The sequence below is a fragment of the Erithacus rubecula genome, assembly GCF_903797595.1.
Source record: "Erithacus rubecula genome assembly, contig: SUPER_33_unloc_1, whole genome shotgun sequence".
NCBI lineage: Eukaryota > Metazoa > Chordata > Aves > Passeriformes > Muscicapidae > Erithacus > Erithacus rubecula.
In genome coordinates this window covers 394,132-418,136 of record NW_027636168.1, presented here as the reverse complement: position 1 = coordinate 418,136, position 24,005 = coordinate 394,132, and the positions used below count along the sequence as shown (strand labels likewise).

Sequence of the window (24,005 nt, the reverse complement as noted above, 5' to 3'; positions counted from 1 at the left end):
TTTGATTACATCGGCAGCTCCCGGTTGGTTTTTGACATGGAGCAGGAGAAATTCCCAGTGCGCCTGGAGAACATCGGGGCCTTCCTGGAGCTGGGCCAGGTCTGCACATTCCAGAGGGAACATTCCCAGGAATTCCAGAGGGAAACATTCCCAGAAATCCCAGAGGGAGCATTGCCAGGAATTCCAGAGGAAACATACCCAGGAATTCCAGAGGGAGCATTCCCAGGGATTCCAGAGGAAACATTTCCAGGAATTCCAGAGGGAGCATTCCTAGGAATTCCAGAGGGAGCATTGCCAGGAATTCCAGAGGAAACATACCCAGGAATCCCAGAGAAACATTCCCAGGAATTCATTCCAGAGGGAAACATTCCCAGAAATCCCAGAGGGAGCATTGCCAGGAATTCCAGAGGAAACATACCCAGCAATTCATTCCAGAGGGAAACATTCCCAGAAATCCCAGAGGGAGCATTCCCAGGAATCCCAGAGGAAACATTCCCAGGAATCCCAGAGAAACATTCCCAGGAATTCCAGAGGGAGCATTCCCAGGGATTCCAGAGGAAACATTTCCAGGAATTCCAGAGGGAGCATTCCTAGGAATTCCAGAGGGAAACATTCCCAGGAATCCCAGAGGAAACATTCCCAAGAATTCCAGAGCTGGGATTCCCTCCCAAGGGCTCCATTCCCCTGGAATTTCCTGTTTCCCCCAGAATTCCCTGAATTTCCTCCCAGAATTCCCTGAGTTTTCCCTGGAATTCCCTGAATTTCCTCCCAAAATTTCCTGTATTTCCCCTGAAATTCGCTGCGTTTCCCCTGGAATTCACGGAATTTTCCCAGGAATTTCCCTTCTAGCTGGGATTTTCCCAGGAATTCCCACCCCAGGGGGATTTTCTCAGCAATTCCCAGGGATTTTCCTGCCTGTTTTCCAGGTGTCTCTCCGGAATGACTCTGTGCTCTGGATGCACACGGATCCCATTTCTCGCCAGAACCAATCTGTGAACTCCCAGGTGAGCCTGGAATCCCAGGAATCTTCCCATCCCAAAAAATCCCCACGAGCCTTTCCCAAAAAATCCATGGTCTGACCCAATTCCATCCTTTCTGAATTCCCAATGGGAATTCCATCCCAAATTCCTGGTAGGAATTCTTTCCAAAATTCCCGTTGGGAATCCCAACCTTTAAAATAGTGCTGGGAATTCCATCCCAAATTCTCAATGGGAATTCCATCCCAAATTCTCAATGGGAATTCCATCCCAAATTCTCAATGGGAATTCCATCCCAAATTCTCAATGGGAATTCCATCCCAAATTCTCAATGGGAATTCCATCTCAAGTTCTCAATGGGAATTCCATCCCAAATTCTCAATGAGAATTCCATCCCAAATTCTCAATGGGAATTCCATCCCAAATTCCCAATGGGAATTCCATCCCAAATTCCCAATGGGAATTCCTTCCAAGTTCTCAATGGGAATTCCATCTCAAATTCCCAATGGAAATTCCTTCCAAATTCCCAGTGGGAATTCTAATATTTCAAAATTCCCAATAGGAATTCTTTCCAAATTCCCACTGGAAATTCCATCCCAAATCCCCAACTGGAATTCCAACCTTTCCAAATACCCACTTGGAATTCCATCCTAAATTCCCACTGGGAACTCCAGTATTTCCAAATTCCCACTGGAAATTCCATCCCAAATTCCCAATGCAAATTCCATCCCAAATTCCCAATGCAAATTCCAATATTTCCAAATTCCCAATGGAAATTCCATCCCAAATCTCCAATTGGAATTCCAACCCAAATTCCCAATGGGAATTCCATCCCAAATCCCCAATTGGAATTCCAACCCAAATTCCCAATGGGAATTTCATCCCCAAATCCCCAATTGGAATTCCAACCCAAATTCCCAATGGGAATTCCATCCCAAATCCCCATTTGGAATTCCAACCCAAATTACCACTGGGAATTTCATCCCAAATCCCCAATTGGAATTCCAACCCAAATTCCCAATGGGAATTCCATCCCAAATCCCCAATTGGAATTCCAACCCAAATTCCCAATGGGAATTCCTTCCAAATTCCCAATGGGAATTCCATCCCAAATCCCCATTTGGAATTCCAACCCAAATTACCACTGGGAATTTCATCCCAAATCCCCAATTGGAATTCCAACCCAAATTCCCAATGGGAATTCCATCCCAAATCCCCAATTGGAATTCCAACCCAAATTCCCAATGGGAATTCCTTCCAAGTTCTCAATGGGAATTCCATCCCAAATTCTCAATGAGAATTCCATCCCAAATTCCCACTGGGAATTCCAACCCAAATCCCCATTTGGAATTCCAACCCAAATTACCACTGGGAATTCCATCCCAAATCCCCAATTGGAATTCCAACCCAAATTCCCAATGGGAATTCCATCCCCAAATCCCCAATTGGAATTCCAACCCAAATTCCCAATGGGAATTCCATCCCAAATTCTCAATGGGAATTCCAATATTTCCAATTTCCCACTGGGAATTCCACCCCAACCCTCTCCGTGGCTGATCCCAAATTCCCTTTCCCATGGATATTCCAACCACAAATCCTGGAATTCCAGCATGATTTCAACTCCTTGCTTGTCCCCCATCCCAGAACCCTCTGGAATTCCCAGAATTCCCAACATTCCCTGTCCTTTTCCAGGTGCAGGATCTCCTGGATGTGCTCATCAACTCCAGCTCTGGCTCCAACGTTTCCCTGCAGGAGCCAGAAAGTTCCCAGCCCCTCCCCCCCTCGTCATTCCAGAGGTTCCTGAGATCCCGGAACATTCCGGGGGTGGTGCTGAGTGACCACAGGACAGCCTTCCACAACAGGTGAAAAATAATGGGAAAAATGGGAAAAATGGGAATTCTGGGATGCTGGATCAGGTAAAAATGGGAATTATGGGAATTCTGGGATGGTGGATCAGGTTAAAATGGGAATTATGGGAATTCTGGGATGCTGGATCAGGTAAAAATGGGAATTATGGGAATTCTGGGATGCTGGATCAGGTAAAAAATGGGAATTCTGGGATGGTGGATCAGGTTAAAAAATGGGAAATATGGGAATTCTGGGATGGTGGATCAGGTTAAAATGGGAATTATGGGAATTCTGGGATGCTGGATCAGGTAAAAATGGGAATTCTGGGAATTCTGGGATGCTGGATCAGGTAAAAATGGGAATTCTGGGATGCTGGATCAGGTAAAAAAATGGGAATTATGGGAATTCTGGGATGCTAGATCAGGTAAAAATGGGAATTCTGGGATGCTGGATCAAGTAAAAATGGGAATTATGGGAATTCTGGGATGCTAGATCAGGTAAAAATGGGAATTCTGGGATGGTGGATCAGGTTAAAAAATGGGAATTCTGGGAATTCTGGGATGCTATATCAGGTAAAAATGGGAATTCTGGGATGCTAGATCAGGTAAAAATGGGAATTCTGGGATTCTAGATCAGGTTAAAAATGGGAATTATGGGAATTCTGGGATGCTAGATCAGGTAAAAAACATGGAATTCTAGGGGTTTTGGGAATTCTAGAACAGGTTAAAAATGGGAATTATGGGAATTCTGGGAATTTTAGAGATTCTGGGATTCTGGATCAGGTAAAAAAATGGGAATTCTGGGATTCTGGATCAGGTTAAAAATGGAAATTCTGGGAATTCCAGGAATTCCAGGATTCTGGATCAGGTTAAAAAGTGGGAGTTGTGGGATTCTGGATCAGGTAAAAACCCTGGAATTCTGAAGCTTTTGGGAATTCTAGAACAGGTACAAACCCAGAAATTCCAAAAATTCTGGGAATTCTGGGACAGATAAAAAAATTGCTAATTCCAGAAGAGGTAAAAAATCTGGGAATTCTGATTTTTCCGGAACAGGTAAAAATCTGGAATTCCAAGAATTCTAGAACAGGTACAAATCTGGGAATTCCAGGCATTCCAATGGGATGGGGCCTTTTCCAACTAAAAATCTGAGATTTTGGAACCCAATTCTGCTGTTCCCGTGGGAATCCTGTCCTGGTGGGAATTCTGGGAATGCTCAGAGAAGCGTGAGGGAATTGCTCGGACAGGCGAGAGGAAAATTCCGCAGGTTTTTTGTTTTTTGTTTTTTGGGAGAAGATTCCTGGCCCCGAGCCCAGGAGGAGCAGCTGCACTTCCAGAGGCTGCTCCTGGAATTTTTAATGGGATTATTTTGGGATGTTTCCTCTCCCAATTTCAGGATTTTTTTTTGGGATCGCCCCCCGTGATCTTTTCCAAAGGAATTTGGGAATCCCAAAAATGCCAAATCCCAGCTCTGGGATCATTGCAGCTTTTCCAGCAATTTGGGAGTTTAGAATTCCCTTGGAATTCCATCAATTAATAATAAATCATTAATTGATGAAGCTCATTGGAATTCCAGTCTTTTCCTTGGATCCATCAGGAATTTTTTCCTCTCAGCTCATGGAATTGGCTCTGAAATTCCAGCCTAGAAAATCCCTGGAATTCCAACCAGCAAAGTTTTGGAAGAGAAAATCCCAAACCCTCTTTGTTATTCCCAGAAAATCCCTCAGGAGCAGCATTGGAATTCCAGGATCCTTTTCCCATTAGGATTTTCTCTCTGGGATGGGAATTCCCAGCCTGATCCCAGATTTTTCCTGGTTTTCATTCCCAGGTATTTCCAGAGCATCTACGACACAGCCGAGAACATCAGGATGAGTTATCCCGAGGGACTGACTCCAGAGGAGAGGCTGGAATTTGTCACTGACACTGCCAAGGTCCCTGCAGGGAATTCCTGGAATTCCTGGGATTTGGGATTCAGGAATTCTTGGGATTTGGGATCCAGGAATTCCTGGGAGTGAGGATCCAGTGGTTTGGGATCTGGGAATTCTTGGGATTCGGGAGCTGGGATTGGGTATCCAAGGAATTGCTGGGATTTGAGATCTGGGAATTCCTGAGATCCAGGATCTGGGATTTGGGTTCCAGGGGAATTTCTGGGATTTGGGATCCAGGGATTCTTGGGATTTGGGATCCAGGGATTCTTGGGATTTGGGATCTGGGATTCCTGGGATTTGGGATCTGGGATTTGGAATCCAGGGGGATTCCTGGGATTTGGGATCTGGGATTTGGATTCCAGGGGAATTTCTGGGATTTGGGATCTGGGATTCCTGGGATTTAAGATCCAGGGAATTCCTGGGATTTAAGATCTGGGATTTGGGACCCAGGGGAATTTCTGGGATTTGGGATTCCTGGGATTTGGGTTCCGGGGAATTCCTAGGATTTGGGATCTGGGATTTGGGATCCAGGGGAATTCCTGGGATTTGGGATCTGGAATTCCTGGGATTTAGGATCTGGGATTCCTGGGATTTAGGATCCAGGAGATTCCTGGGGCTCTGGATCTGGGATTTGGAATTCAGGCAGGAATGGGAATTGGAGGAGAGGGAGAGGGGGGAAAAGTGGGAAAAGGTAGAAAAATGTGGGAAGAGACTGGGAGGAATTTGGGACTGGGAGAGAGAGGAAAAGCTTGGAAAAGAGCAGGAATAAATCCCAAGGGATTTGGGAATGGGGAGAGGGTGAGAAAATGTTTGGAATAAAGGTGGGAATGAATCCAGAGGGATTTGGGAACGTGGGAAAAGGGGGGAAATCCAGGAATAAGGGCAGGAAGGATCTGGGAGCATTGGGATCACAGAGCTTGGGGCTGGCTGCAGATCCAGGCTGTTTGCCCAGGAATTCCCATTCCCAGAATTTCCAGATGCCTGGGATTCCCTTCCTGCAGGCTCTGGCTGAGGTGGGCACGCTGCTGGCCCGGGCTCTGTTCTCACTGGCCGGGGGCACCGGCAGCACCCAGAGCATCAGAGCAGATCCCAGAACGGTAGGAATGCTGGGAATGCTGGGAATGCTGGGAATGCTGGGGTGGGGACACACAGCTTTCCTTCCTGGAGTCCCTGGATTTATATCCCTGATTTTCCTGGAATTAGTATCCCCAGTTCTCATGGAATCCCTGGAATTCGAATCGCGATTTTTTTTCTGGAGTTAGAATCCCCCATTTACCTGAAATTCCTGGGATTGGAATCCCCAGTTTTCCTGGAATCCCTGAAATTAGAATCCCCAATTTCCCTGAAATTAGTATCCCTGATTTTCCTGAAATCCCTGAAATTAGAATCCCCAATTTCCCTGGAATTAGTATCCCTGATTTTCCTGAAATTCCTGGGATTGGAACCCCAATTTCCCTGAAATTAGTATCCCTGATTTTCCTGAAATTCCTGGGATTGGAACCCCAATTTCCCTGGAATTGGTGTCCCTGATTTTCCTGAAATCCCTGAAATTAGAATCCCCAATTTCCCTGAAATTAGTATCCCTGATTTTCCTGAAATTCCTGGGATTGGAATCCCCAGTTTTCCTGAAATTTCTGGAATTAGAATCTCAAATTTCCCTGGAATTAGTATCCCTGATTTTCCTGAAATTCCTGGGATTGGAACCCCAATTTCCCTGGAATTGGAATCCCTGATTTTCCTGAAATCCCTGAAATTAGAATCCCCAATTTCCCTGGAATTAGTATCCCTGATTTTCCTGGAATCCCTGGGATTGAATCCCCAATTTCCCTGGAATTAGTATCCCTGATTTTCCTGAAATCCCTGAAATTAGAATCCCCAATTTCCCTGGAATTAGTATCCCTGATTTTCCTGAAATCCCTGAAATTAGAATCCCCAATTTCCCTGAAATTAGTATCCCTGATTTTCCTGAAATTCCTGGGATTGGAACCCCAATTTCCCTGGAATTAGTATCCCTGATTTTCTTGAAATCCCTGAAATTAGAATCCCCAATTTCCCTGGAATTAGTATCCCTGATTTTCCTGAAATCCCTGAAATTATAATCCCCAATTTCCCTGAAATTAGTATCCCTGATTTTCCTGGAATCCCTGGGATTGGAACCCCAATTTCCCTGGAATTGGTGTCCCTGATTTTCCTGAAATTCCTGGGATTGGAACCCCAATTTCCCTGGATTAGTATCCCTGATTTTCCTGAAATTCCTGGGATTTGAATCCCCAGTTTTCCTGGAATCCCTGGAATTAGAATCCCCAATTTCCCTGGAATTAGTATCCCTGATTTTCCTGAAATTCCTGGGATTGGAACCCCAATTTCCCTGGAATTAGTATCCCTGATTTTCCTGAAATTCCTGGGATTTGAATCCCCAGTTTTCCTGGAATCCCTGGAATTAGAATCCCCAATTTCCCTGAAATTAGTATCCCTGATTTTCCTGAAATTCCTGGGATTGGAACCCCAATTTCCCTGGAATTGGTGTCCCTGATTGTCCTGAAATCCCTGAAATTAGAATCCCCAATTTCCCTGGAATTAGTATCCCTGATTTTCCTGAAATTCCTGGGATTTGAATCCCCAGTTTTCCTGGAATCCCTGGAATTAGAATCCCCAATTTCCCTGGATTAGTATCCCTGATTTTCCTGAAATTCCTGGGATTGGAATCCCCAGTTTTCCTGAAATCCCTGAAATTAGAATCCCCAATTTCCCTGGAATTGGAATCCCTGATTTTCCTGAAATCTCTGGAATTAGAATCTCCAATTTCCCTGGAATTGATATCCCTGATTTTCCTGAAATCCCTGGAATTAGAATCCCAAATTTCCCTGGGATCCTTGGACCTGAAATCCCTGGAATTAGAATCCTAAATTTTCCTGGAATTAGAATCCCCCATTTACCTGCAATTCTCAGAATTAGAATCCCCAATTTTCCTGGAATTGGTATCCCTGATTTTCCTGAAATCCCTGGAATTAGAATCCCCAATTTCCCTGGGATCCCCAGTCCCTGTCCCACAGAATTCCTGCTCCTTTCCTTGGGATCCCCTCCCATCCCTGGGATCCCTTTTCCCACTTTTCCCTGAGGGAATTCTGGTATTTCCCAGGTCACCAGGCTGCTCTATGGATTCCTGCTCAACTCCAACAATTCCTGGTTCCAGTCTGTCATCAAACCTGACCAGAAGGGAATCCTGGGTGAGGCAACGTTGGAATCCAACATTCCCAATTTCCCAGCTGGAATTCCCACTTTTCCTACTGTAATTCCCACTTTTCTGTCCATAATTCCTGCTTTTCCAGCTACCATTCCCAGCTGGAATTCCCACTTTTCCAAATGGGATTCCCATATTTCCCATCTGTAATTCCCATCTTTCCTGCCTGCCATTCCCATTTTTTCCCATTTCCAACCCCCATTTTCCCATCTCTAATCCCCATTTTCCCACTCTAATTCCCATTTTTCCTGACTGGGATCCCCTGAGCTACAATTCCAATTCCTATTTTCCTGTTTTTCCCGTTGTTTTTCTATGTTTTCCCCATTTTTCCCCCTTTTCCAGGTCCCTTTCCCCAGCACTACATGTCCTGTTCCCATTCTCATTTTCCCATGTTTTCCCCATCATTTTTCCCATTTTTCCCCTTTTTCCAGGCCCCTTTCCCCAGCACTACATGGCCTGTTCTCATTCCCGTTTTCCCATGTTTTCCCCATTATTTTTCCCATTTTTCCCCCTTTTTCCAGGCCCCTTTCCCCAGCACTACATGGCCCTGTTCCCATTCTCGTTTTCCCATGTTTTCCCCATTATTTTTCCCATTTTTCCCCCTTTTCCAGGCTCCTTTCCCCAGCACTACATGGCCCTGTTCCCATTCCCATTTTCCCATGTTTTCCCCATTATTTTTCCCATTTTTCCCCTTTTTCCAGGCCCCTTTCCCCAGCACTACATGGCCCTGTTCCCATTCCCATTTTCCCATGTTTTCCCCATTATTTTTCCCATTTTTCCCCTTTTTCCAGACCCCTTTCCCCAGCACTACATGGCCCTGTTCCCATTCTCGTTTTCCCATGTTTTCCCCATTATTTTTCCCATTATTTTTCCCCCTTTTCCAGGCCCCTTTCCCCAGCACTACATGGCCCTGTTCCCATTCCTATTTTCCCATGTTTTCCCCATCATTTTTCCCATTTTTCCCCCTTGTTCCAGGTCCTTTTCCCCAGCACTACATGGCCCTGTTCCCATTCCCATTTTCCCATGTTTTCCCCATTATTTTTCCCATTTTTCCCCTTTTTCCAGGCCCCTTTCCCCAGCACTACATGGCCCTGTTCCCATTCCCATTTTCCCATGTTTTCCCCATTATTTTTCCCATTTTTCCCCTTTTTCCAGACCCCTTTCCCCAGCACTACATGGCCCTGTTCCCATTCTCGTTTTCCCATGTTTTCCCCATTATTTTTCCCATTATTTTCCCCCTTTTCCAGGCCCCTTTCCCCAGCACTACATGGCCCTGTTCCCATTCCTATTTTCCCATGTTTTCCCCATCATTTTTCCCATTTTTCCCCCTTGTTCCAGGTCCTTTTCCCCAGCACTACATGGCCCTGTTCCCATTCCCATTTTCCCATGTTTTCCCCATTATTTTTCCCATTTTTCCCCCTTTTTCCAGGCCCCTTTCCCCAGCACTACATGGCCCTGTTCCCATTCCCATTTTCCCATGTTTTCCCCATCATTTTTTCCCATTTTTCCCCTTTTTCCAGGCCCCTTTCCCCAGCACTACATGGCCCTGTTCCCATTCCCATTTTCCCATGTTTTCCCCATTATTTTTCCCATTTTTCCCCTTTTTCCAGACCCCTTTCCCCAGCACTACATGGCCCTGTTCCCATTCCTGTTTTCCCATGTTTTCCCCATTATTTTTCCCATTTTTCCCCCTTTTCCAGGCCCCTTTCCCCAGCACTACATGGCCCTGTTCCCATTCCCATTTTCCCATGTTTTCCCCATTATTTTTCCCATTTTTCCCCTTTTTCCAGACCCCTTTCCCCAGCACTACATGGCCCTGTTCCCATTCCTGTTTTCCCATGTTTTCCCCATTATTTTTCCCATTTTTCCCCCTTTTCCAGGCCCCTTTCCCCAGCACTACATGGCCCTGTTCCCATTCCCATTTTCCCATGTTTTCCCCAATATTTTTCCCATTTTTCCCCCTTGTTCCAGACCCCTTTCCCCAGCACTACATGGCCTGTTCCCATTCCCATTTTCCCATGTTTTCCCCATTATTTTTCCCATTTTTCCCCCTTTTCCAGGCCCCTTTCCCCAGCACTACATGGCCCTGTTCCCATTCCCATTTTCCCATGTTTTCCCCATTATTTTTCCCATTTTTCCCCCTTTTCCAGGCCCCTTTCCCCAGCACTACATGGCCCTGTTCCCATTCCCATTTTCCCATTATTTTTCCCCCTTTTCCAGGCCCCTTTCCCCAGCACTACATGGCCCTGTTCCCATTCTCGTTTTCCCATGTTTTCCCCATTATTTTTCCCATTTTTCCCCTTTTTCCAGGTCCCTTTCCCCAGCACTACATGGCCCTGTTCCCATTCCCATTTTCCCATGTTTTCCCCATCATTTTTCCCATTTTTCCCCTTTTTCCAGGCCCCTTTCCCCAGCACTACATGGCCTGTTCTCATTCCCGTTTTCCCTTGTTTTCCCCAATATTTTTCCCATTTTTCCCCCTTTTTCCAGGCCCCTTTCTTCAGCACTACATGGCCCTGTTCCCATTCCCATTTTCCCATGTTTTCCCCATTATTTTTCCCATTTTTCCCCCTTTTCCAGGCCCCTTTCCCCAGCACTACATGGCCTGTTCCTATTCCTGTTTTTTCCCAATATTTTCCCATTTTTCCCATTATTCTTCCCCCTTTTCCAGACCCCTTTCCCCAGCACTACATGGCCCTGTTCCCATTCCCATTTTTCCATGTTTTCCCCATTATTTTTCCCATTTTTCCCCCTTTTCCAGGTCCCTTTCCCCAGCACTACATGTCCTGTTCCCATTCCTATTTTCCCATGTTTTCCCCATTATTTTTCCCATTTTTCCCCCTTTTCCAGGCCCCTTTCCCCAGCACTACATGGCCCTGTTCCCATTCCTATTTTCCCATGTTTTCCCCATCATTTTTCCCATTTTTCCCCCTTTTCCAGGCCCCTTTCCCCAGCACTACATGGCCCTGTTCCCATTCCCATTTTCCCATTATTTTTCCCCCTTTTCCAGGCCCCTTTCCCCAGCACTACATGGCCCTGTTCCCATTCCCATTTTCCCATGTTTTCCCCATTATTTTTCCCATTTTTCCCCCCTTTCCAGGCCCCTTTCCCCTGCACTACATGGCCTGTTCCCATTCCCATTTTTCCCATTATTTTCCCATTATTTTTCCCTTTTCCAGACCCCTTTCCCCAGCACTATATGGCCTGTTCCTATTCCCATTTTTCCCAATATTTTCCCATTTTTCCCATTATTCTTCCCCCTTTTTCCAGGCCCCTTTCCCCAGCACTACATGGCCCTGTTCCCATTCCTATTTTCCCATATTTTCCCCATCATTTTTCCCATTTTTCCCCCTTTTTCCAGACCCCTTTCCCCAGCACTACATGGCCCTGTTCCCATTCCCATTTTCCCATGTTTTCCCCAATATTTTTCCCATTTTTCCCCCTTGTTCCAGGCCCCTTTCCCCAGCACTACATGGCCCTGTTCCCATTCTCATTTTCCCATGTTTTCCCCATCATTTTTCCCATTTTTCCCCCTTGTTCCAGGTCCTTTTCCCCAGCACTACATGGCCCTGTTCCCATTCTCATTTTCCCATGTTTTCCCCATTATTTTTCCCATTATTTTTCCCCCTTTTCCAGGCCCCTTTCCCCAGCACTACATGGCCCTGTTCCCATTCCCATTTTTCCATGTTTTCCCCATTATTTTTCCCATTTTTCCCCCTTTTCCAGGCCCCTTTCCCCAGCACTACATGGCCCTGTTCCCATTCCTATTTTCCCATATTTTCCCCATCATTTTTCCCATTTTTCCCCCTTTTTCCAGGCCCCTTTCCCCAGCACTACATGGCCCTGTTCCCATTCCCATTTTCCCATGTTTTCCCCATTATTTTTCCCATTATTTTTCCCCCTTTTCCAGGCCCCTTTCCCCAGCACTACATGGCCCTGTTCCCATTCCCATTTTTCCATGTTTTCCCCATTATTTTTCCCATTATTTTTCCCCCTTTTCCAGGCCCCTTTCCCCAGCACTACATGTCCTGTTCCCATTCCCATTTTCCCATGTTTTCCCCATTATTTTTCCCATTATTTTTCCCCCTTTTCCAGGCCCCTTTCCCCAGCACTACATGGCCCTGTTCCCATTCCCATTTTTCCATGTTTTCCCCATTATTTTTCCCATTTTTCCCCCTTTTCCAGGCCCCTTTCCCCAGCACTACATGGCCTGTTCCCATTCCCATTTTTCCCATTATTTTCCCATTATTTTTCCCTTTTCCAGGCCCCTTTCCCCAGCACTACATGGCCTGTTCCCATTCCTGTTTTTCCCAATATTTTTCCCATTTTCCCATTATTTTTCCCCCTTTTTCCAGGCCCCTTTCCCCAGCACTATGTGGCTGTGAGCAGCCCCACCAACACCACTCAGCTGCTGCAGGCTGTGCTGGCCAACCTGACCGGGAGCAGGCTGAACCTGAGCCGGGACGAGTGCCAGGAGCCCGGGAAAACCCCGGGGCTGCAGCCCGAGGTGGGATAATGGGATATTGGGATAATGGGATTGGGATATTGGGATTGGGGTAATGGGATTGGGATAATGGGATTGGGGTAATGGGATTGGGATAATGGGATTGGGGTAATGGGATTGGGATAATGGGATTGGGGTAATGGGATTGGGGCCAGGAACCCGGGAAAACCCCGGGGCTGCAGCCTGAGGTGGGATAATGGGATAATGGGATAATGGGATTGGGGTAATGGGATTGGGATTGGGATAATGGGATTGGGGCCAGGAGCCCGGGAAAACCCCGGGGCTGCAGCCCGAGGTGGGATTGGGATAATGGGATTGGGATATTGGGATATTGGGATATTGGGATTGGGGTAATGGGATTGGGATAATGGGATTGGGATAATGGGATTGGGATAATGGGATTGGGGTAATGGGATTGGGATAATGGGATTTGGGTAATGGGATTGGGGTAATGGGATTGGGGCCAGGAGCCCGGGAAAACCCCGGGGCTGCAGCCCGAGGTGGGATAATGGGATAATGGGATAATGGGATTGGGATAATGGGATTGGGATTGGGGTAATGGGATTGGGACAATGGGATTGGGATTGGGTTAATGGGATTGGGATAATGGGATTGGGGCCAGGAGCCCGGGAAAACCCCGGGGCTGCAGCCTGAGGTGGGATTGGGATTGGGGTAATGGGATTGGGGTAATGGGATTGGGATTGGGGTAATGGGATTGGGATATTGGGATTGGGGTAATGGGATTGGGGTAATGGGATTGGGATTGGGGTAATGGGATTGGGATATTGGGATTGGGGTAATGGGATATTGGGATAATGGGATTGGGGCCAGGAGCCCGGGAAAACCCCGGGGCCGAAGCCCGAGGTGGGATAATGGGATAATGGGATTGGGATAATGGGATTGGGATAATGGGATTGGGATAATGGGATTGGGATAATGGGATTGGGGCCAGGAGCCCGGGAAAACCCCGGGGCCGAAGCCCGAGGTGGGATAATGGGATAATGGGATTGGGATAATGGGATTGGGATAATGGGATTGGGGTAATGGGATTGGGGCCAGGAGCCCGGGAAAACCCCGGGGCTGCAGCCCGAGGTGGGATTGGGATAATGGGATAATGGGATTGGGATAATGGGAATTGGGATAATGGGATTGGGGTAATGGGATTGGGATTGGGGTAATGGGATTGGGATAATGGGATTGGGATTGGGGTAATGGGATTGGGGCCCGGAGCCCGGGAAAACCCCGGGGCTGCAGCCTGAGGTGGGGTAATGGGATTGGGATTGGGATATTGGGATTGGGATAATGGGATTGGGGTAATGGGATTGGGGCCAGGAGCCTGGGAAAAAACCTGTTTTCCTATGTGCAATTCCCATTTTTCTGTGTACAATTCCCATTTCCCATATACAATTCCCATGTCCCATATACAATTCCCATCTCCCCTGTCCCATTCCCCTCTCCCCTGTCCTATCCCATTCCCCATCTCTGACCCCCTCTCCCCTGTCCTGTTCCCCTTTCCCCTGTCCCTCCCCAGCTCTAACCCCTGTCCCTGTCCCTGTCCCCAGCTCTAACCCCTGTCCCTGTCCCCCAGCTCTAACCCCTGTCCCCCAGCTCTAACCCCTGTCCATCCCCAGCTCTAACCCCTGTCCCCCAGCTCTAACCCTGTCCCTGTCCCCCAGCTCTAACCCCTGTCCCCCAGCTCTAACCCTGTCCCTGTCCCCAGCTCTAACCCCTGTCCATCCCCAGCTCTAACCCCTGTCCCTGTCCCCCAGCTCTAACCCTGTCCCTGTCCCCCAGCTCTAACCCTGTCCCTGTCCCCCAGCTCTAACCCCTGTCCATCCCCAGCTCTAACCCCTGTCCCCCAGCTCTAACCCCTGTCCCTGTCCCTGTCCCCCAGCTCTAACCCTGTCCCTGTCCCCCAGCTCTAACCCCTGTCCCCCAGCTCTAACCCTGTCCCTGTCCCCAGCTCTAACCCCTGTCCATCCCCAGCTCTAACCCCTGTCCCTGTCCCCCAGCTCTAACCCCTGTCCCTGTCCCCAGCTCTAACCCTGTCCCTGTCCCCCAGCTCTAACCCTGTCCCTGTCCCCAGCTCTAACCCCTGTCCATCCCCAGCTCTAACCCCTGTCCCTGTCCCCAGCTCTAACCCCTGTCCCTGTCCCCCAGCTCTAACCCCTGTCCCTGTCCCCAGCTCTAACCCTGTCCCTGTCCCCCAGCTCTAACCCCTGTCCCTGTCCCTCAGCTCTAACCCCTGTCCCTGTCCCCAGCTCTAACCCCTGTCCATCCCCAGCTCTAACCCCTGTCCCTGTCCCCAGCTCTAACCCCTGTCCATCCCCAGCTCTAACCCCTGTCCCTGTCCCCCAGCTCTAACCCCTGTCCCTGTCCCCAGCTCTAACCCTGTCCCTGTCCCCCAGCTCTAACCCCTGTCCCCAGCTCTAACCCCTGTCCCTGTCCCCAGCTCTAACCCCTGTCCCTGTCCCCAGCTCTAACCCCTGTCCCTGTCCCCCAGCTCTAACCCCTGTCCCTGTCCCCAGCTCTAACCCTGTCCCTGTCCCCCAGCTCTAACCCCTGTCCCCAGCCCTAACCCCTGTCCCTCCCCAGCTCTAACCCCTGTCCCCCAGCTCTAACCCCTGTCCCTGTCCCCAGCTCTAACCCCTGTCCCCCAGCTCTAACCCCTGTCCCTCCCCAGCTCTAACCCCTGTCCCTGTCCCCCAGCTGTTTGAGTACTGGTGGGTGCAGGGTCCCCTGGCAGGGAACTCCAGCCGTGCTCCGGGCTGCGTGCGCTCCGGTGTCCGTCTGTCCCCCGCGCTGTCCCCGGCCTTCGAGCTGCGCCGCTGGGACTCGCGCGACTTCTCCACATGGACCGAGAGCCGCTGGAAGGACATCCGGGCACGCATCTTCCTGGTGGCCAGCAGGGAGCTGGAGGTGACACGGGGACACAGAGGGGACAGGGATGGACACAGGGACATGGGGATGGGGACAGGGACAGGGATGGACACAAGGACACAGAGGGGACAGGGACACAAAGGGTACAGGGATACAGAGGGGACAGGGACAGGGATGGGCACAGGGACAGGGATGGGCACAGGGACACAGAGGAGACAGGGATGGACACAGGGACAGGGATGGACACAGGGACATGGGATGGACACAGGGACATGGGATTGGGGACACCGAGGAGACTGAGGAGTCATGGGGACATGGGGATGGGGTCACAGGGATACAGGGATGGAGACAGGGACACAGAGGGGACAGGGACATGGGGATGGACACAGGGATGGAGACAGGGACACAGAGGGGACAGGGACACAGATGAGACAGGGACATGGGCACAGGGAGGGAACAGGGATGGGGACACTGAGGGGACAGAGACAGGGATGGACACAGGGACATGAGGTTGGGGACAGAGGAGACATGGGGATGTAAAAACACAGGGACACAGGGGACACAGGGACACAGGGGACACGGGACACAGGACAAGGATGGACACAGGGAGATGGACACAGGAATGGGAACAGGGTTGGGGACACTGGGACAGAGAGATGAGGACACAAGGGACAGGGATGGACATTTCTAAATCCCCAAATCCCCAAATCTCCAATCCCAAATTGCCAATTGCAGCTGCTGACCCTGTCCCTGGGGGTGCTGGTGCTGCTCCTGTCCCTGCTCTGCACTTTCCTCATCAATGCCAAAGCCTCGGTGCTCTTCGGGCTCCCAGCCCCTCCTGGCTCCTCAGGATACTGAAAATCCAGGAAAAACTCATGGAATGGCACTGGGAAATCTGGGAATCATCTCCCAGCTACTGAAAATCCTGGAAAACCTCGTGGAATTCTGGCCTGGAAAAGCTCCTGGTGCTGGAAATGCCAGAGGCGGGGGGAAAGTCCTGAAATTCTGGGTTGGATCCTCTGCCCTGAGGGGGAAAATTCCCAAAATTCCTCTTTGGATCTGGTGCACTGAGTGAAAAATTCCCAAAATTTCAGGTTGGATCAATACACTGAGTGAAAAATACCCAAAATTTCAGGTTGGATCAATACACTGAGTGAAAAATTCCCAAAATTCCTAGCTGGATCCAATGCCCTGGGTGGGAAATTCCCAAAATTCTTGTTTGGATCTGATGCCCTGAGTGAAAAATTCCTGGAATTCCCACTTCCCTGAGTGGCCAATTTCCTGGAATTCCCATTTGGATCCATCCTTTTTTCCTAGGGTGGAGATTTTCCAAAATCCAGATGAAGGAAGGATAAAGGGGGAGATTTTGGGGGGAATTGTAAGGAATTCCAGGGGGATCTGGGAATGTCCTGATAGAAAAAGTCCCTTTTTTTTTTTTTCCCTGAGATTTGTAAATATTATAAATAAATCCATGAATTCCCAAGGAAGTTTTTTGGGGTTATTTTTTTTCCCAGTTTTTTTTTCCTCATTGGAGCCACAGGGAAAAAAAAAAAAAAAAAAAAAAAAAAAAAAAAAAAAAAAAAAAAAAAAAAACCACCATAAAAAAGGGGGAGTTTGGGATTTGGGAAAGGTCGGGGTTTAGGGAAAAAAAATGGGAAGAGACAGGAAAAAATGGGAAAAGTCAGGAAAAAGTGGGAAGCAGATGGGCAGGAGGAGGAGGAGCCACTTTTGCCGGGATTGATGAGGGATCGGGAAAAGCTTTGGGATAACAGATGGGAGGGACAAAGGCCGGGAGGGGCCGGGGCCAGATGGGCGCGGGAGGAGCGGGAATTTGGGAATATGGGCTGGAAATTCGGGATAATGGGCTGGAAATTCGGGAATATGGGCTGGGAATCCCGGAATATGGGCTGGAAATTCGGGATAACGGGCTGGGAATTCGGGAATATGAGTCTGGAGCCGGGAATTTGGGATAAGGGGCTTGGAGCTGGGAATTCGGGAATATGGGCTGAAAATTTGGGATAATGAGCCGGGAATTCGGGAATATGGGCTGGAAATTTGGGATAATGAGCCGGGAATTCGGGATAAGGAGCCGCGGGCTCCGAGTGATTTTTGGGAAAAGAGAACAAATTCGAGAGGGGGTTAAAAAAAAAAAAAAAAAAGGGATGAGCACCGGGAATGAGGCCCCGGGACAACCTGGGGAGAAATCCCGGGAATTCCCGGGATTGGGAACGAAGGAAATCCCCCAGAGCCTTCCCGAGTCCGTGGGATCTTTGGGATCTTTGAGATTTGTGGGATCTTGGATGAAATCCCCCATTCCCAGCAATTCCAGGTGGGAATCCCGACCCGGGGAAAAAAAAAACGGAAAAAAACTGAGCCGGGACCATCCCGAAGGGAATTTCCCGGGAAAGAAAATCCCAGTTCTGGGATCGGGCGCTGGATCCGCGTCCCCAGTCCCGCTCCCCGTTTTGGGATCAGCCCGGAGCCCCCAAATCCCGTTCCAGGAGCATCCGGGCTGGGAAAAGCGCCCGGAATTCCCGGCGGGAAGCGCTGGCAGGCGGGGGAGGCTCCGCTCGTTCCCGGCTCATTCCCGCCTGGAATCGCGCCCGGAGCCCGCGGCCTCAGCTGCGGCCGGGCCGGGAACGATCCCAAAAAATCCCCTCGGGGCGGCGGGGAGGGGGATTCGGGTGGGAGTGTGGGATTTGGGATGATGGATGTGGATTTGGGGTGGGGATTTGGGATTTGGGATGGAGAGTGATGGATGCGGGGAGCGCCGGGAATGATCCCGAAAAAAACCCCTCGGGGTGGCGATGGGGAGGGGGATTTGGGATGGAGATTTGAGATTTGGGTTTGCGATGTGGGTTTGGGGTTTGGGGTGAGGGTTTGGGGTTTGGGATTTGGGGTTTGGGATGAAGGTTTGGGATTTGGGATGCGGCTGCACTGGGAATGCTCCGGGAGCCGCCCTGTCCCCATCTGTGTCCCCATTTCTTTCTGTCCCTGTCCCTATCTCCTGTCCCTGTCCCCATCCCTGTCTCTCAGTCCCTATCCCTGTCCCTGTCGCTGTCCTCATCCCTCTCTCTCTCTGTCCCCATCCATCTCCTGTCCCTGTCCCCATCTGTGTCCCCATTCCCATCCCTGTCCCCATTTCTTTCTGTCCCCGTCCCCATCCCTGTTTCTCTGTCCCCATCCCTCTCTCTCTCTGTCCCCATCCATCTCCTGTCCCCGTCCCCATTTCTTTCTGTCCCCGTCCCCATCCCTGTTTCTCTGTCCCCATCCCTGTCCCTGTCGCTGTCCCCATCACTCTCTCTCCCTGTCCCCATCCCTGTCTTTCTGTCCCCATCCCTGTCTCTCTCTGTCCCCATCCATCTCCTGTCCCTGTCCCCATCCCTCTCCTGTCCCTGTCCCCATCCCTGTTCCCATCCCCGTCCCCATCCCTGTCTCTCTGTCCCCATCCCTCTCTCTCTCTCCCTGACCCCATCTCTCTCTCTCTGTCCCCATCCATCTCCTGTCCCTGTCCCCATCCCTGTCCCTGTCCCCATCTCTCTCTCTCTGTCCCCATCCCTCTCTCCCTCCCTGTCCCCATCCCTGTCCCCATCCCCGTCCCCATCTCTCCCTGTCCCTGTCCCCATCCCTGTCTCTCTGTCCCCATCTCTCCCTGTCCCTGTCCCCATCTCTCCCTGTCCCTGTCCCCATCTCTCTCCCTCTCTCTGTCCCCATCTCTCTCTGTCCCTGTCCCCATCTCTCCCTGTCCCTGTCCCCATCTCTCTCTGTCCCTGTCCCCATCTCTCCCTGTCCCTGTCCCCATCTCTCTCTGTCCCTGTCCCCATCTCTCCCTGTCCCTGTCCCCATCTCTCTCTGTCCCTGTCCCCATCCCTGTCTCTCTGTCCCCATCTCTCCCTGTCCCTGTCCCCCTCCCCGTCCCCCTCCCCGCCCCTCCCTCTCGGCCCCGCGCCCGCCGCGCTCGCAGCTGCTCCCGGATCGGCCCCGGAGCCGCGGGCGGCGACACGCGGGGCTCAGCTGGCGACAGAGCGGGGACAGAGCCAGGGCCAGCAGCGCCAGCAGCGCCGCGGCAGCGGGAGGGGACAGCGGGGACACGAGGGGACAGCGAGGGGAGAGGGGATGGCACAGGGATGGGGACTGAGAGGGGACAGGGACAGGGAGCTGTCCGGGGAAGACACGAGGAGGGACCGAGGGTGGGACAGACCCCAAATATTTTGGGACAGACCCGAAATGTCCCGGGACGAGCGGGACAATCCCGGATCGCTGGGAGGGGCGGGACGGACCCGCGTGGATCGGGAGCGCCGGGATCTCCCTGGAACCAGAGCGGATTTTCCCATTTTCCCCCGATTTTCCCGGAGCTGAACTGAGACAATCCCAGCAGAGCCAGAGCAGAGGCGGCCCCAAAGGTCGCTGTGTCCCGGCTGGACACGGGATCCCCATTCCCGGTTATTCCCGGTTATTCCCGGCTATTCCCGGTTATTCCCGGTTATTCCCGGCTATTCCCGGTTATTCCCGGTTATTCCCGGCTATTCCCGGTTATTCCCGGCTACTCCTGGCTATTCCCGGTTATTCCCGGCTATTCCCGGTTATTCCCGGTTATTCCCGGCTACTCCCGGCTATTCCCGGTTATTCCCGGTTATTCCCGGTTATTCCCGTGTTTCCTCTCTTTCACTTTCCCCTCTCCCACCACAGTGAATTTTCCAGGCGGGATTTATGGGATGGAGGCTCTGAGTGATCCCAAAAGGACCCACAACGTTCTCAGGGGTTCCAGAGCCTCGGGATCCACCGGGAATGTCGCTTCAGGCTCTTTTCCCCATTTTTCAGAGTCGGGAATATCTCTCTAGTCCCTTTCCCCCCTTTTCCCGGACCGGGAATGTCTCTCCAGTCCCTTTCCCCCTTTTCCCGGACCGGGAATTTCTCTCCAGTCCCTTTTCCCGGACCGGGAATTTCTCTCCAGGCTCTTTTCCCCCTTTTCCCGGCCCGAATTCCCGCTGGAAAGCAGCACCGGGAGCAGCTGTCGCCTTTTCCCGGCCCGCATCCAGCGCGCCCCTCCCGGGGGGCTCCCGGGCAGCCAATGGAATCCCGAATTCCCGGTTTTCCATATTTATGAGGAAAAAGGGAGGGGGAGCGGGAGAGGCCAATGAGGCTCCCGGGGTCGGGCCCGGGGTGGATAAATTGGGAATTTTTTGGGGGAGCGGCGAATTCCTCCTTGGAGGCTCCGAGCCGGCGCTGCTGCCCCGGGAATCCCGGGATTGTTCCCGAATTGTTCCCGAATTCCCATCCCGGATCCATCGCGGGACCTCGGGAGAATCCAGGGAAAGTTTTTTCCTTCCTTCCTCCATGGATGGATGAGCCGAGAGGATTCCAAATCCTGGGAATACCTGGAGGAGAAACGCTGGAGCCTGGGAATGCTGCGGGACTCGGGGTAAGGCGGCTTTTCCAGGGATGGGGAATTCCTGATCAAAAACCGGGAATTCGGCCCCGGATTCCCGAGAAAAGCCTCGATCCCACTGCCCAGTTTGGCTCCCAAATCCCCTTGGAAAAAGGATTTTTCCTGGGAGGGACTGGGAGCAGGGAAAAGGAAAAGAACCCGCCTGGAATTGGGATCCTGTTTGGTTTCCAAGGAAAATTATCGGGAATTTCGTCACGCCGAGGGTCGGGAATGGGAGGAAAAGGGCGAGGGAGGAGTGGGAAGAATTCCCGGGGTTTTGCTGGGAAAGTGGAGGCTGAGCAGGAATCCTTGGAGCGGCTGGATTTAGGAATGGGGCGGTTTTCCCCCCAAAAAATTAAATAAAAATGGAGAAAGAGGCGTTGGGAGCGGGAATTCCAAGGAAAAGCTCTGGGAGCGCCGGGAGTTTGTTTGGAACCGGGAATGAAACTTGAGTTTCCCCCCCCCCCAAAAAAAAAAGGAAAAAAGTGTCCTGCTTCCCTTCCAAATTTCCTCTCAAGGGGCCTCATTCCCAAATAATTCCCAAATAATTCCCAAATAATTCTCAAATAATTCCCAAATAATTCCCGATTTCCCGTCTCTCGGAGTGAACCCGAGCCGGGGAGAATCCCGAGGGTGACCCCGAACATCCAAATTCCCGGGAATTTCTTTGGAAGACTCCAGGGGAACAATCTCCCCCCACCCTCAGACGGATTTTTGGGAGCTGTCGGGCGGTTCTGCCCCAATTTTTTTTTTGGGAGATGTGAAATTCCCATCATCCCAACCTTGTAAAAAAAATCGGGATCGGGGCCAAATCCGGTGGGATTTGGGATCCATCCCCAGCTCATTCCCGGCCGCTTTTCCCATCCCGGAGTTTTTCCCTTTTTCCCTGGACGCTCCGGTGTCAGGATTCCCAAATTTCCAGCGGCCGGGAAAGCGGAGGAAGAAGAGGAAGAGGAAGAGGAGGATGAGGAACATTCCCAGCTCGTTCCCGGCCGCTTTTCCCATCCCAAAGTTTTTCTGCTTTTCCCTGGACGCGCTCAGATTTCCAGGGAAGGCAGCGGGGATGAAGATGAGGAGGATCAAGATGAAGATGAAGATGAGGTGAGGATGAAGATGAGGGTGAAGATAAAGATAAGGAGAAGGTAAAGATGAAGAAGATGAAGATGATGAAGAACAAGATGAGGATGAGGATGAGAATTAGGATGAAGATGAAGAAGATGAGGATGAAAATGAAGATCAAGATGAAGATAAAGACGAGGATGAGGAAGATAAAGACGATGAAGATAAGGATGAAGATGAAGACGAGGATGGGGATGATAATGAGGAAGATGATGAAGAAGAAGAAAATGATGACGAGGATTATAATGGAGATGACGACGAGGACGATGATGATAATGAGGATGATAATGAGGACGAGGATGATGATGAAGATGAAGCGGGGCGGGTCCCGCTCCCCTCGGGCGCAGCTGCGGCCGCTCCATCTGCCGGGGGCGGGGGCAGGCGACAGCGGCGACAGCGGCGACAGAGGCGACAGACGGGGCTCGGCAGCGACACAAAGGCCGGGCCACCCCCGGGCCACCCCCGGGACACCCCCGGGACACTTCGCGGAGCCCCCGGCGCTTCCCGCATTTCCAGAATTTCCCCGAATCCCCGAAATTGCCCGATTTCCCCCCGAATTTCCCCCGATTTTCCCGGATTCCCCGAGTTTCCAGAGCTTCCCGAACTTCTCCAGCTTCCCGAATTTCCCGAGCTTTTCCACTTTCCCGAATTTCCAGAATTTCCCGATCCTCCTGAATTTCTCGAATTTCCAAGAGCTTCCCAATTTTTTCAATCCTCCCATATTTCCTACATTTCCAAAACTTCCCGAGTCTCCCGAACCTCCCAAATTTCCCAATCCTTTTCCATCCAGGAGCTGGAATTCCCCAAGTTTGGTTCCCAAAGTAGCCGGGATCTGACAGGGAAAAGCTGTGGAAAATCCTTTATTCATTTCATTTCATTTCATTTCATTTCATTTCATTTCATTTCATTTCATTTCATTTCATTTCATTTCATTTCATTTCATTTCATTTCATTTCATTTCATTTCATTTCATTTCATTTTTTGATCTTACTTTTTTCTTTATTTTAATTTATTTTAATTTTTAATTTATTTTGTTTTATATTTTTATTCTTTTATTAATTTATTCTTTTATTTTATGATTTCATTTTGTTTATTTTACTTTGATGCCTCTTCCAGCTCCTTTCCTTCCCGGAGCTGAAATTCCCGATCCTTCTTTTCCAGACCCCTGAGGGTTCCTGACCCCTCAAAAAACCCCAAAAGCAAAGAAAAAACCCCTCATTTATATATATAAAATATCCTTTACATATTAAAAAACTCCTTGATTTATTTATTTTATTTTTAATTCCCGATCTTTCTTTTCCAGACCCGTCGGGATTTGACCCCCGAGGGCTCCAGAGCCACATCCTGACCCCAAAAACCCCCAAAATCACGGCAAAACCTCGGGTTCACTCTCCTGCATTCCCGGATTTCCTCCCTGTGGAATTTTTCTGCTGGAATTCCCGAGGAAAATGCCCCAAATCCCGGCTGGAATGTGATGAGGAGGAGGAGGAGGAGAATCCCCACGGTCCTGGCTGGGGAACCCCAAATCCAGGGACAGGAACCCCAAAATCGGGCACGGGAATCCCAAATTCGACGACAGCAACCCCAAATTCAGGAACTTCTCCGGCAGAGGTGACCCCAAATCATCGGGATCAGACCCCAAATCATCGGGATCAGACCCCAAATCATCGGGATCAGCTTGGAGGTGACCCCAGAATCCTCAGGATCAGTTTGTGGTGTCCCCAAAACATCTGGGACAGACAGGAGGTGACCCCAAATCTCTGGGATCGATCAGGAATTGTCCTCAAACCCTGAAATTAGTTTGAAATTGTCCCCAAACTCTGAGATCCATCAGGAATTGTCCCCAAACTCTGAGATCAGTTTGGAATTGTCCCAATTCCCCAGGATCAGAGGGAATTGTCCCCAAACTGTGAAATCCATCAGGAATTGTCCCCAAACCTTGAGATCAGTTCGGAACTGTCTCCAGATTCTGAGATCCATCAGGAATTGTCTCCAAATCTTTGTAATCAATTAGGAATTGTCCCTAAACCCCAGGATCAATCACGAATTGTCCCCAATCTTCGGGATCCATCAGGAATTGTCCC

General features: G+C 50.2%; 1 protein-coding gene across 1 annotated transcript; it reads left to right on the top strand.

Moving 5' to 3' along the window:
• On the top strand, positions 1-16,855 carry NCSTN (nicastrin). The gene is made up of 9 exons (XM_079329614.1): positions 1-99; positions 927-1,004; positions 2,670-2,839; positions 4,650-4,752; positions 5,751-5,846; positions 7,889-7,976; positions 12,346-12,497; positions 15,204-15,413; positions 16,110-16,855. Exons 1-9 carry the CDS (start codon positions 37-39, stop codon positions 16,230-16,232), a joined length of 1,083 nt encoding a protein of 360 aa, XP_079185740.1. The 5' UTR covers positions 1-36; the 3' UTR covers positions 16,233-16,855.
• Positions 16,856-24,005: the final 7,150 nt, after the last annotated feature.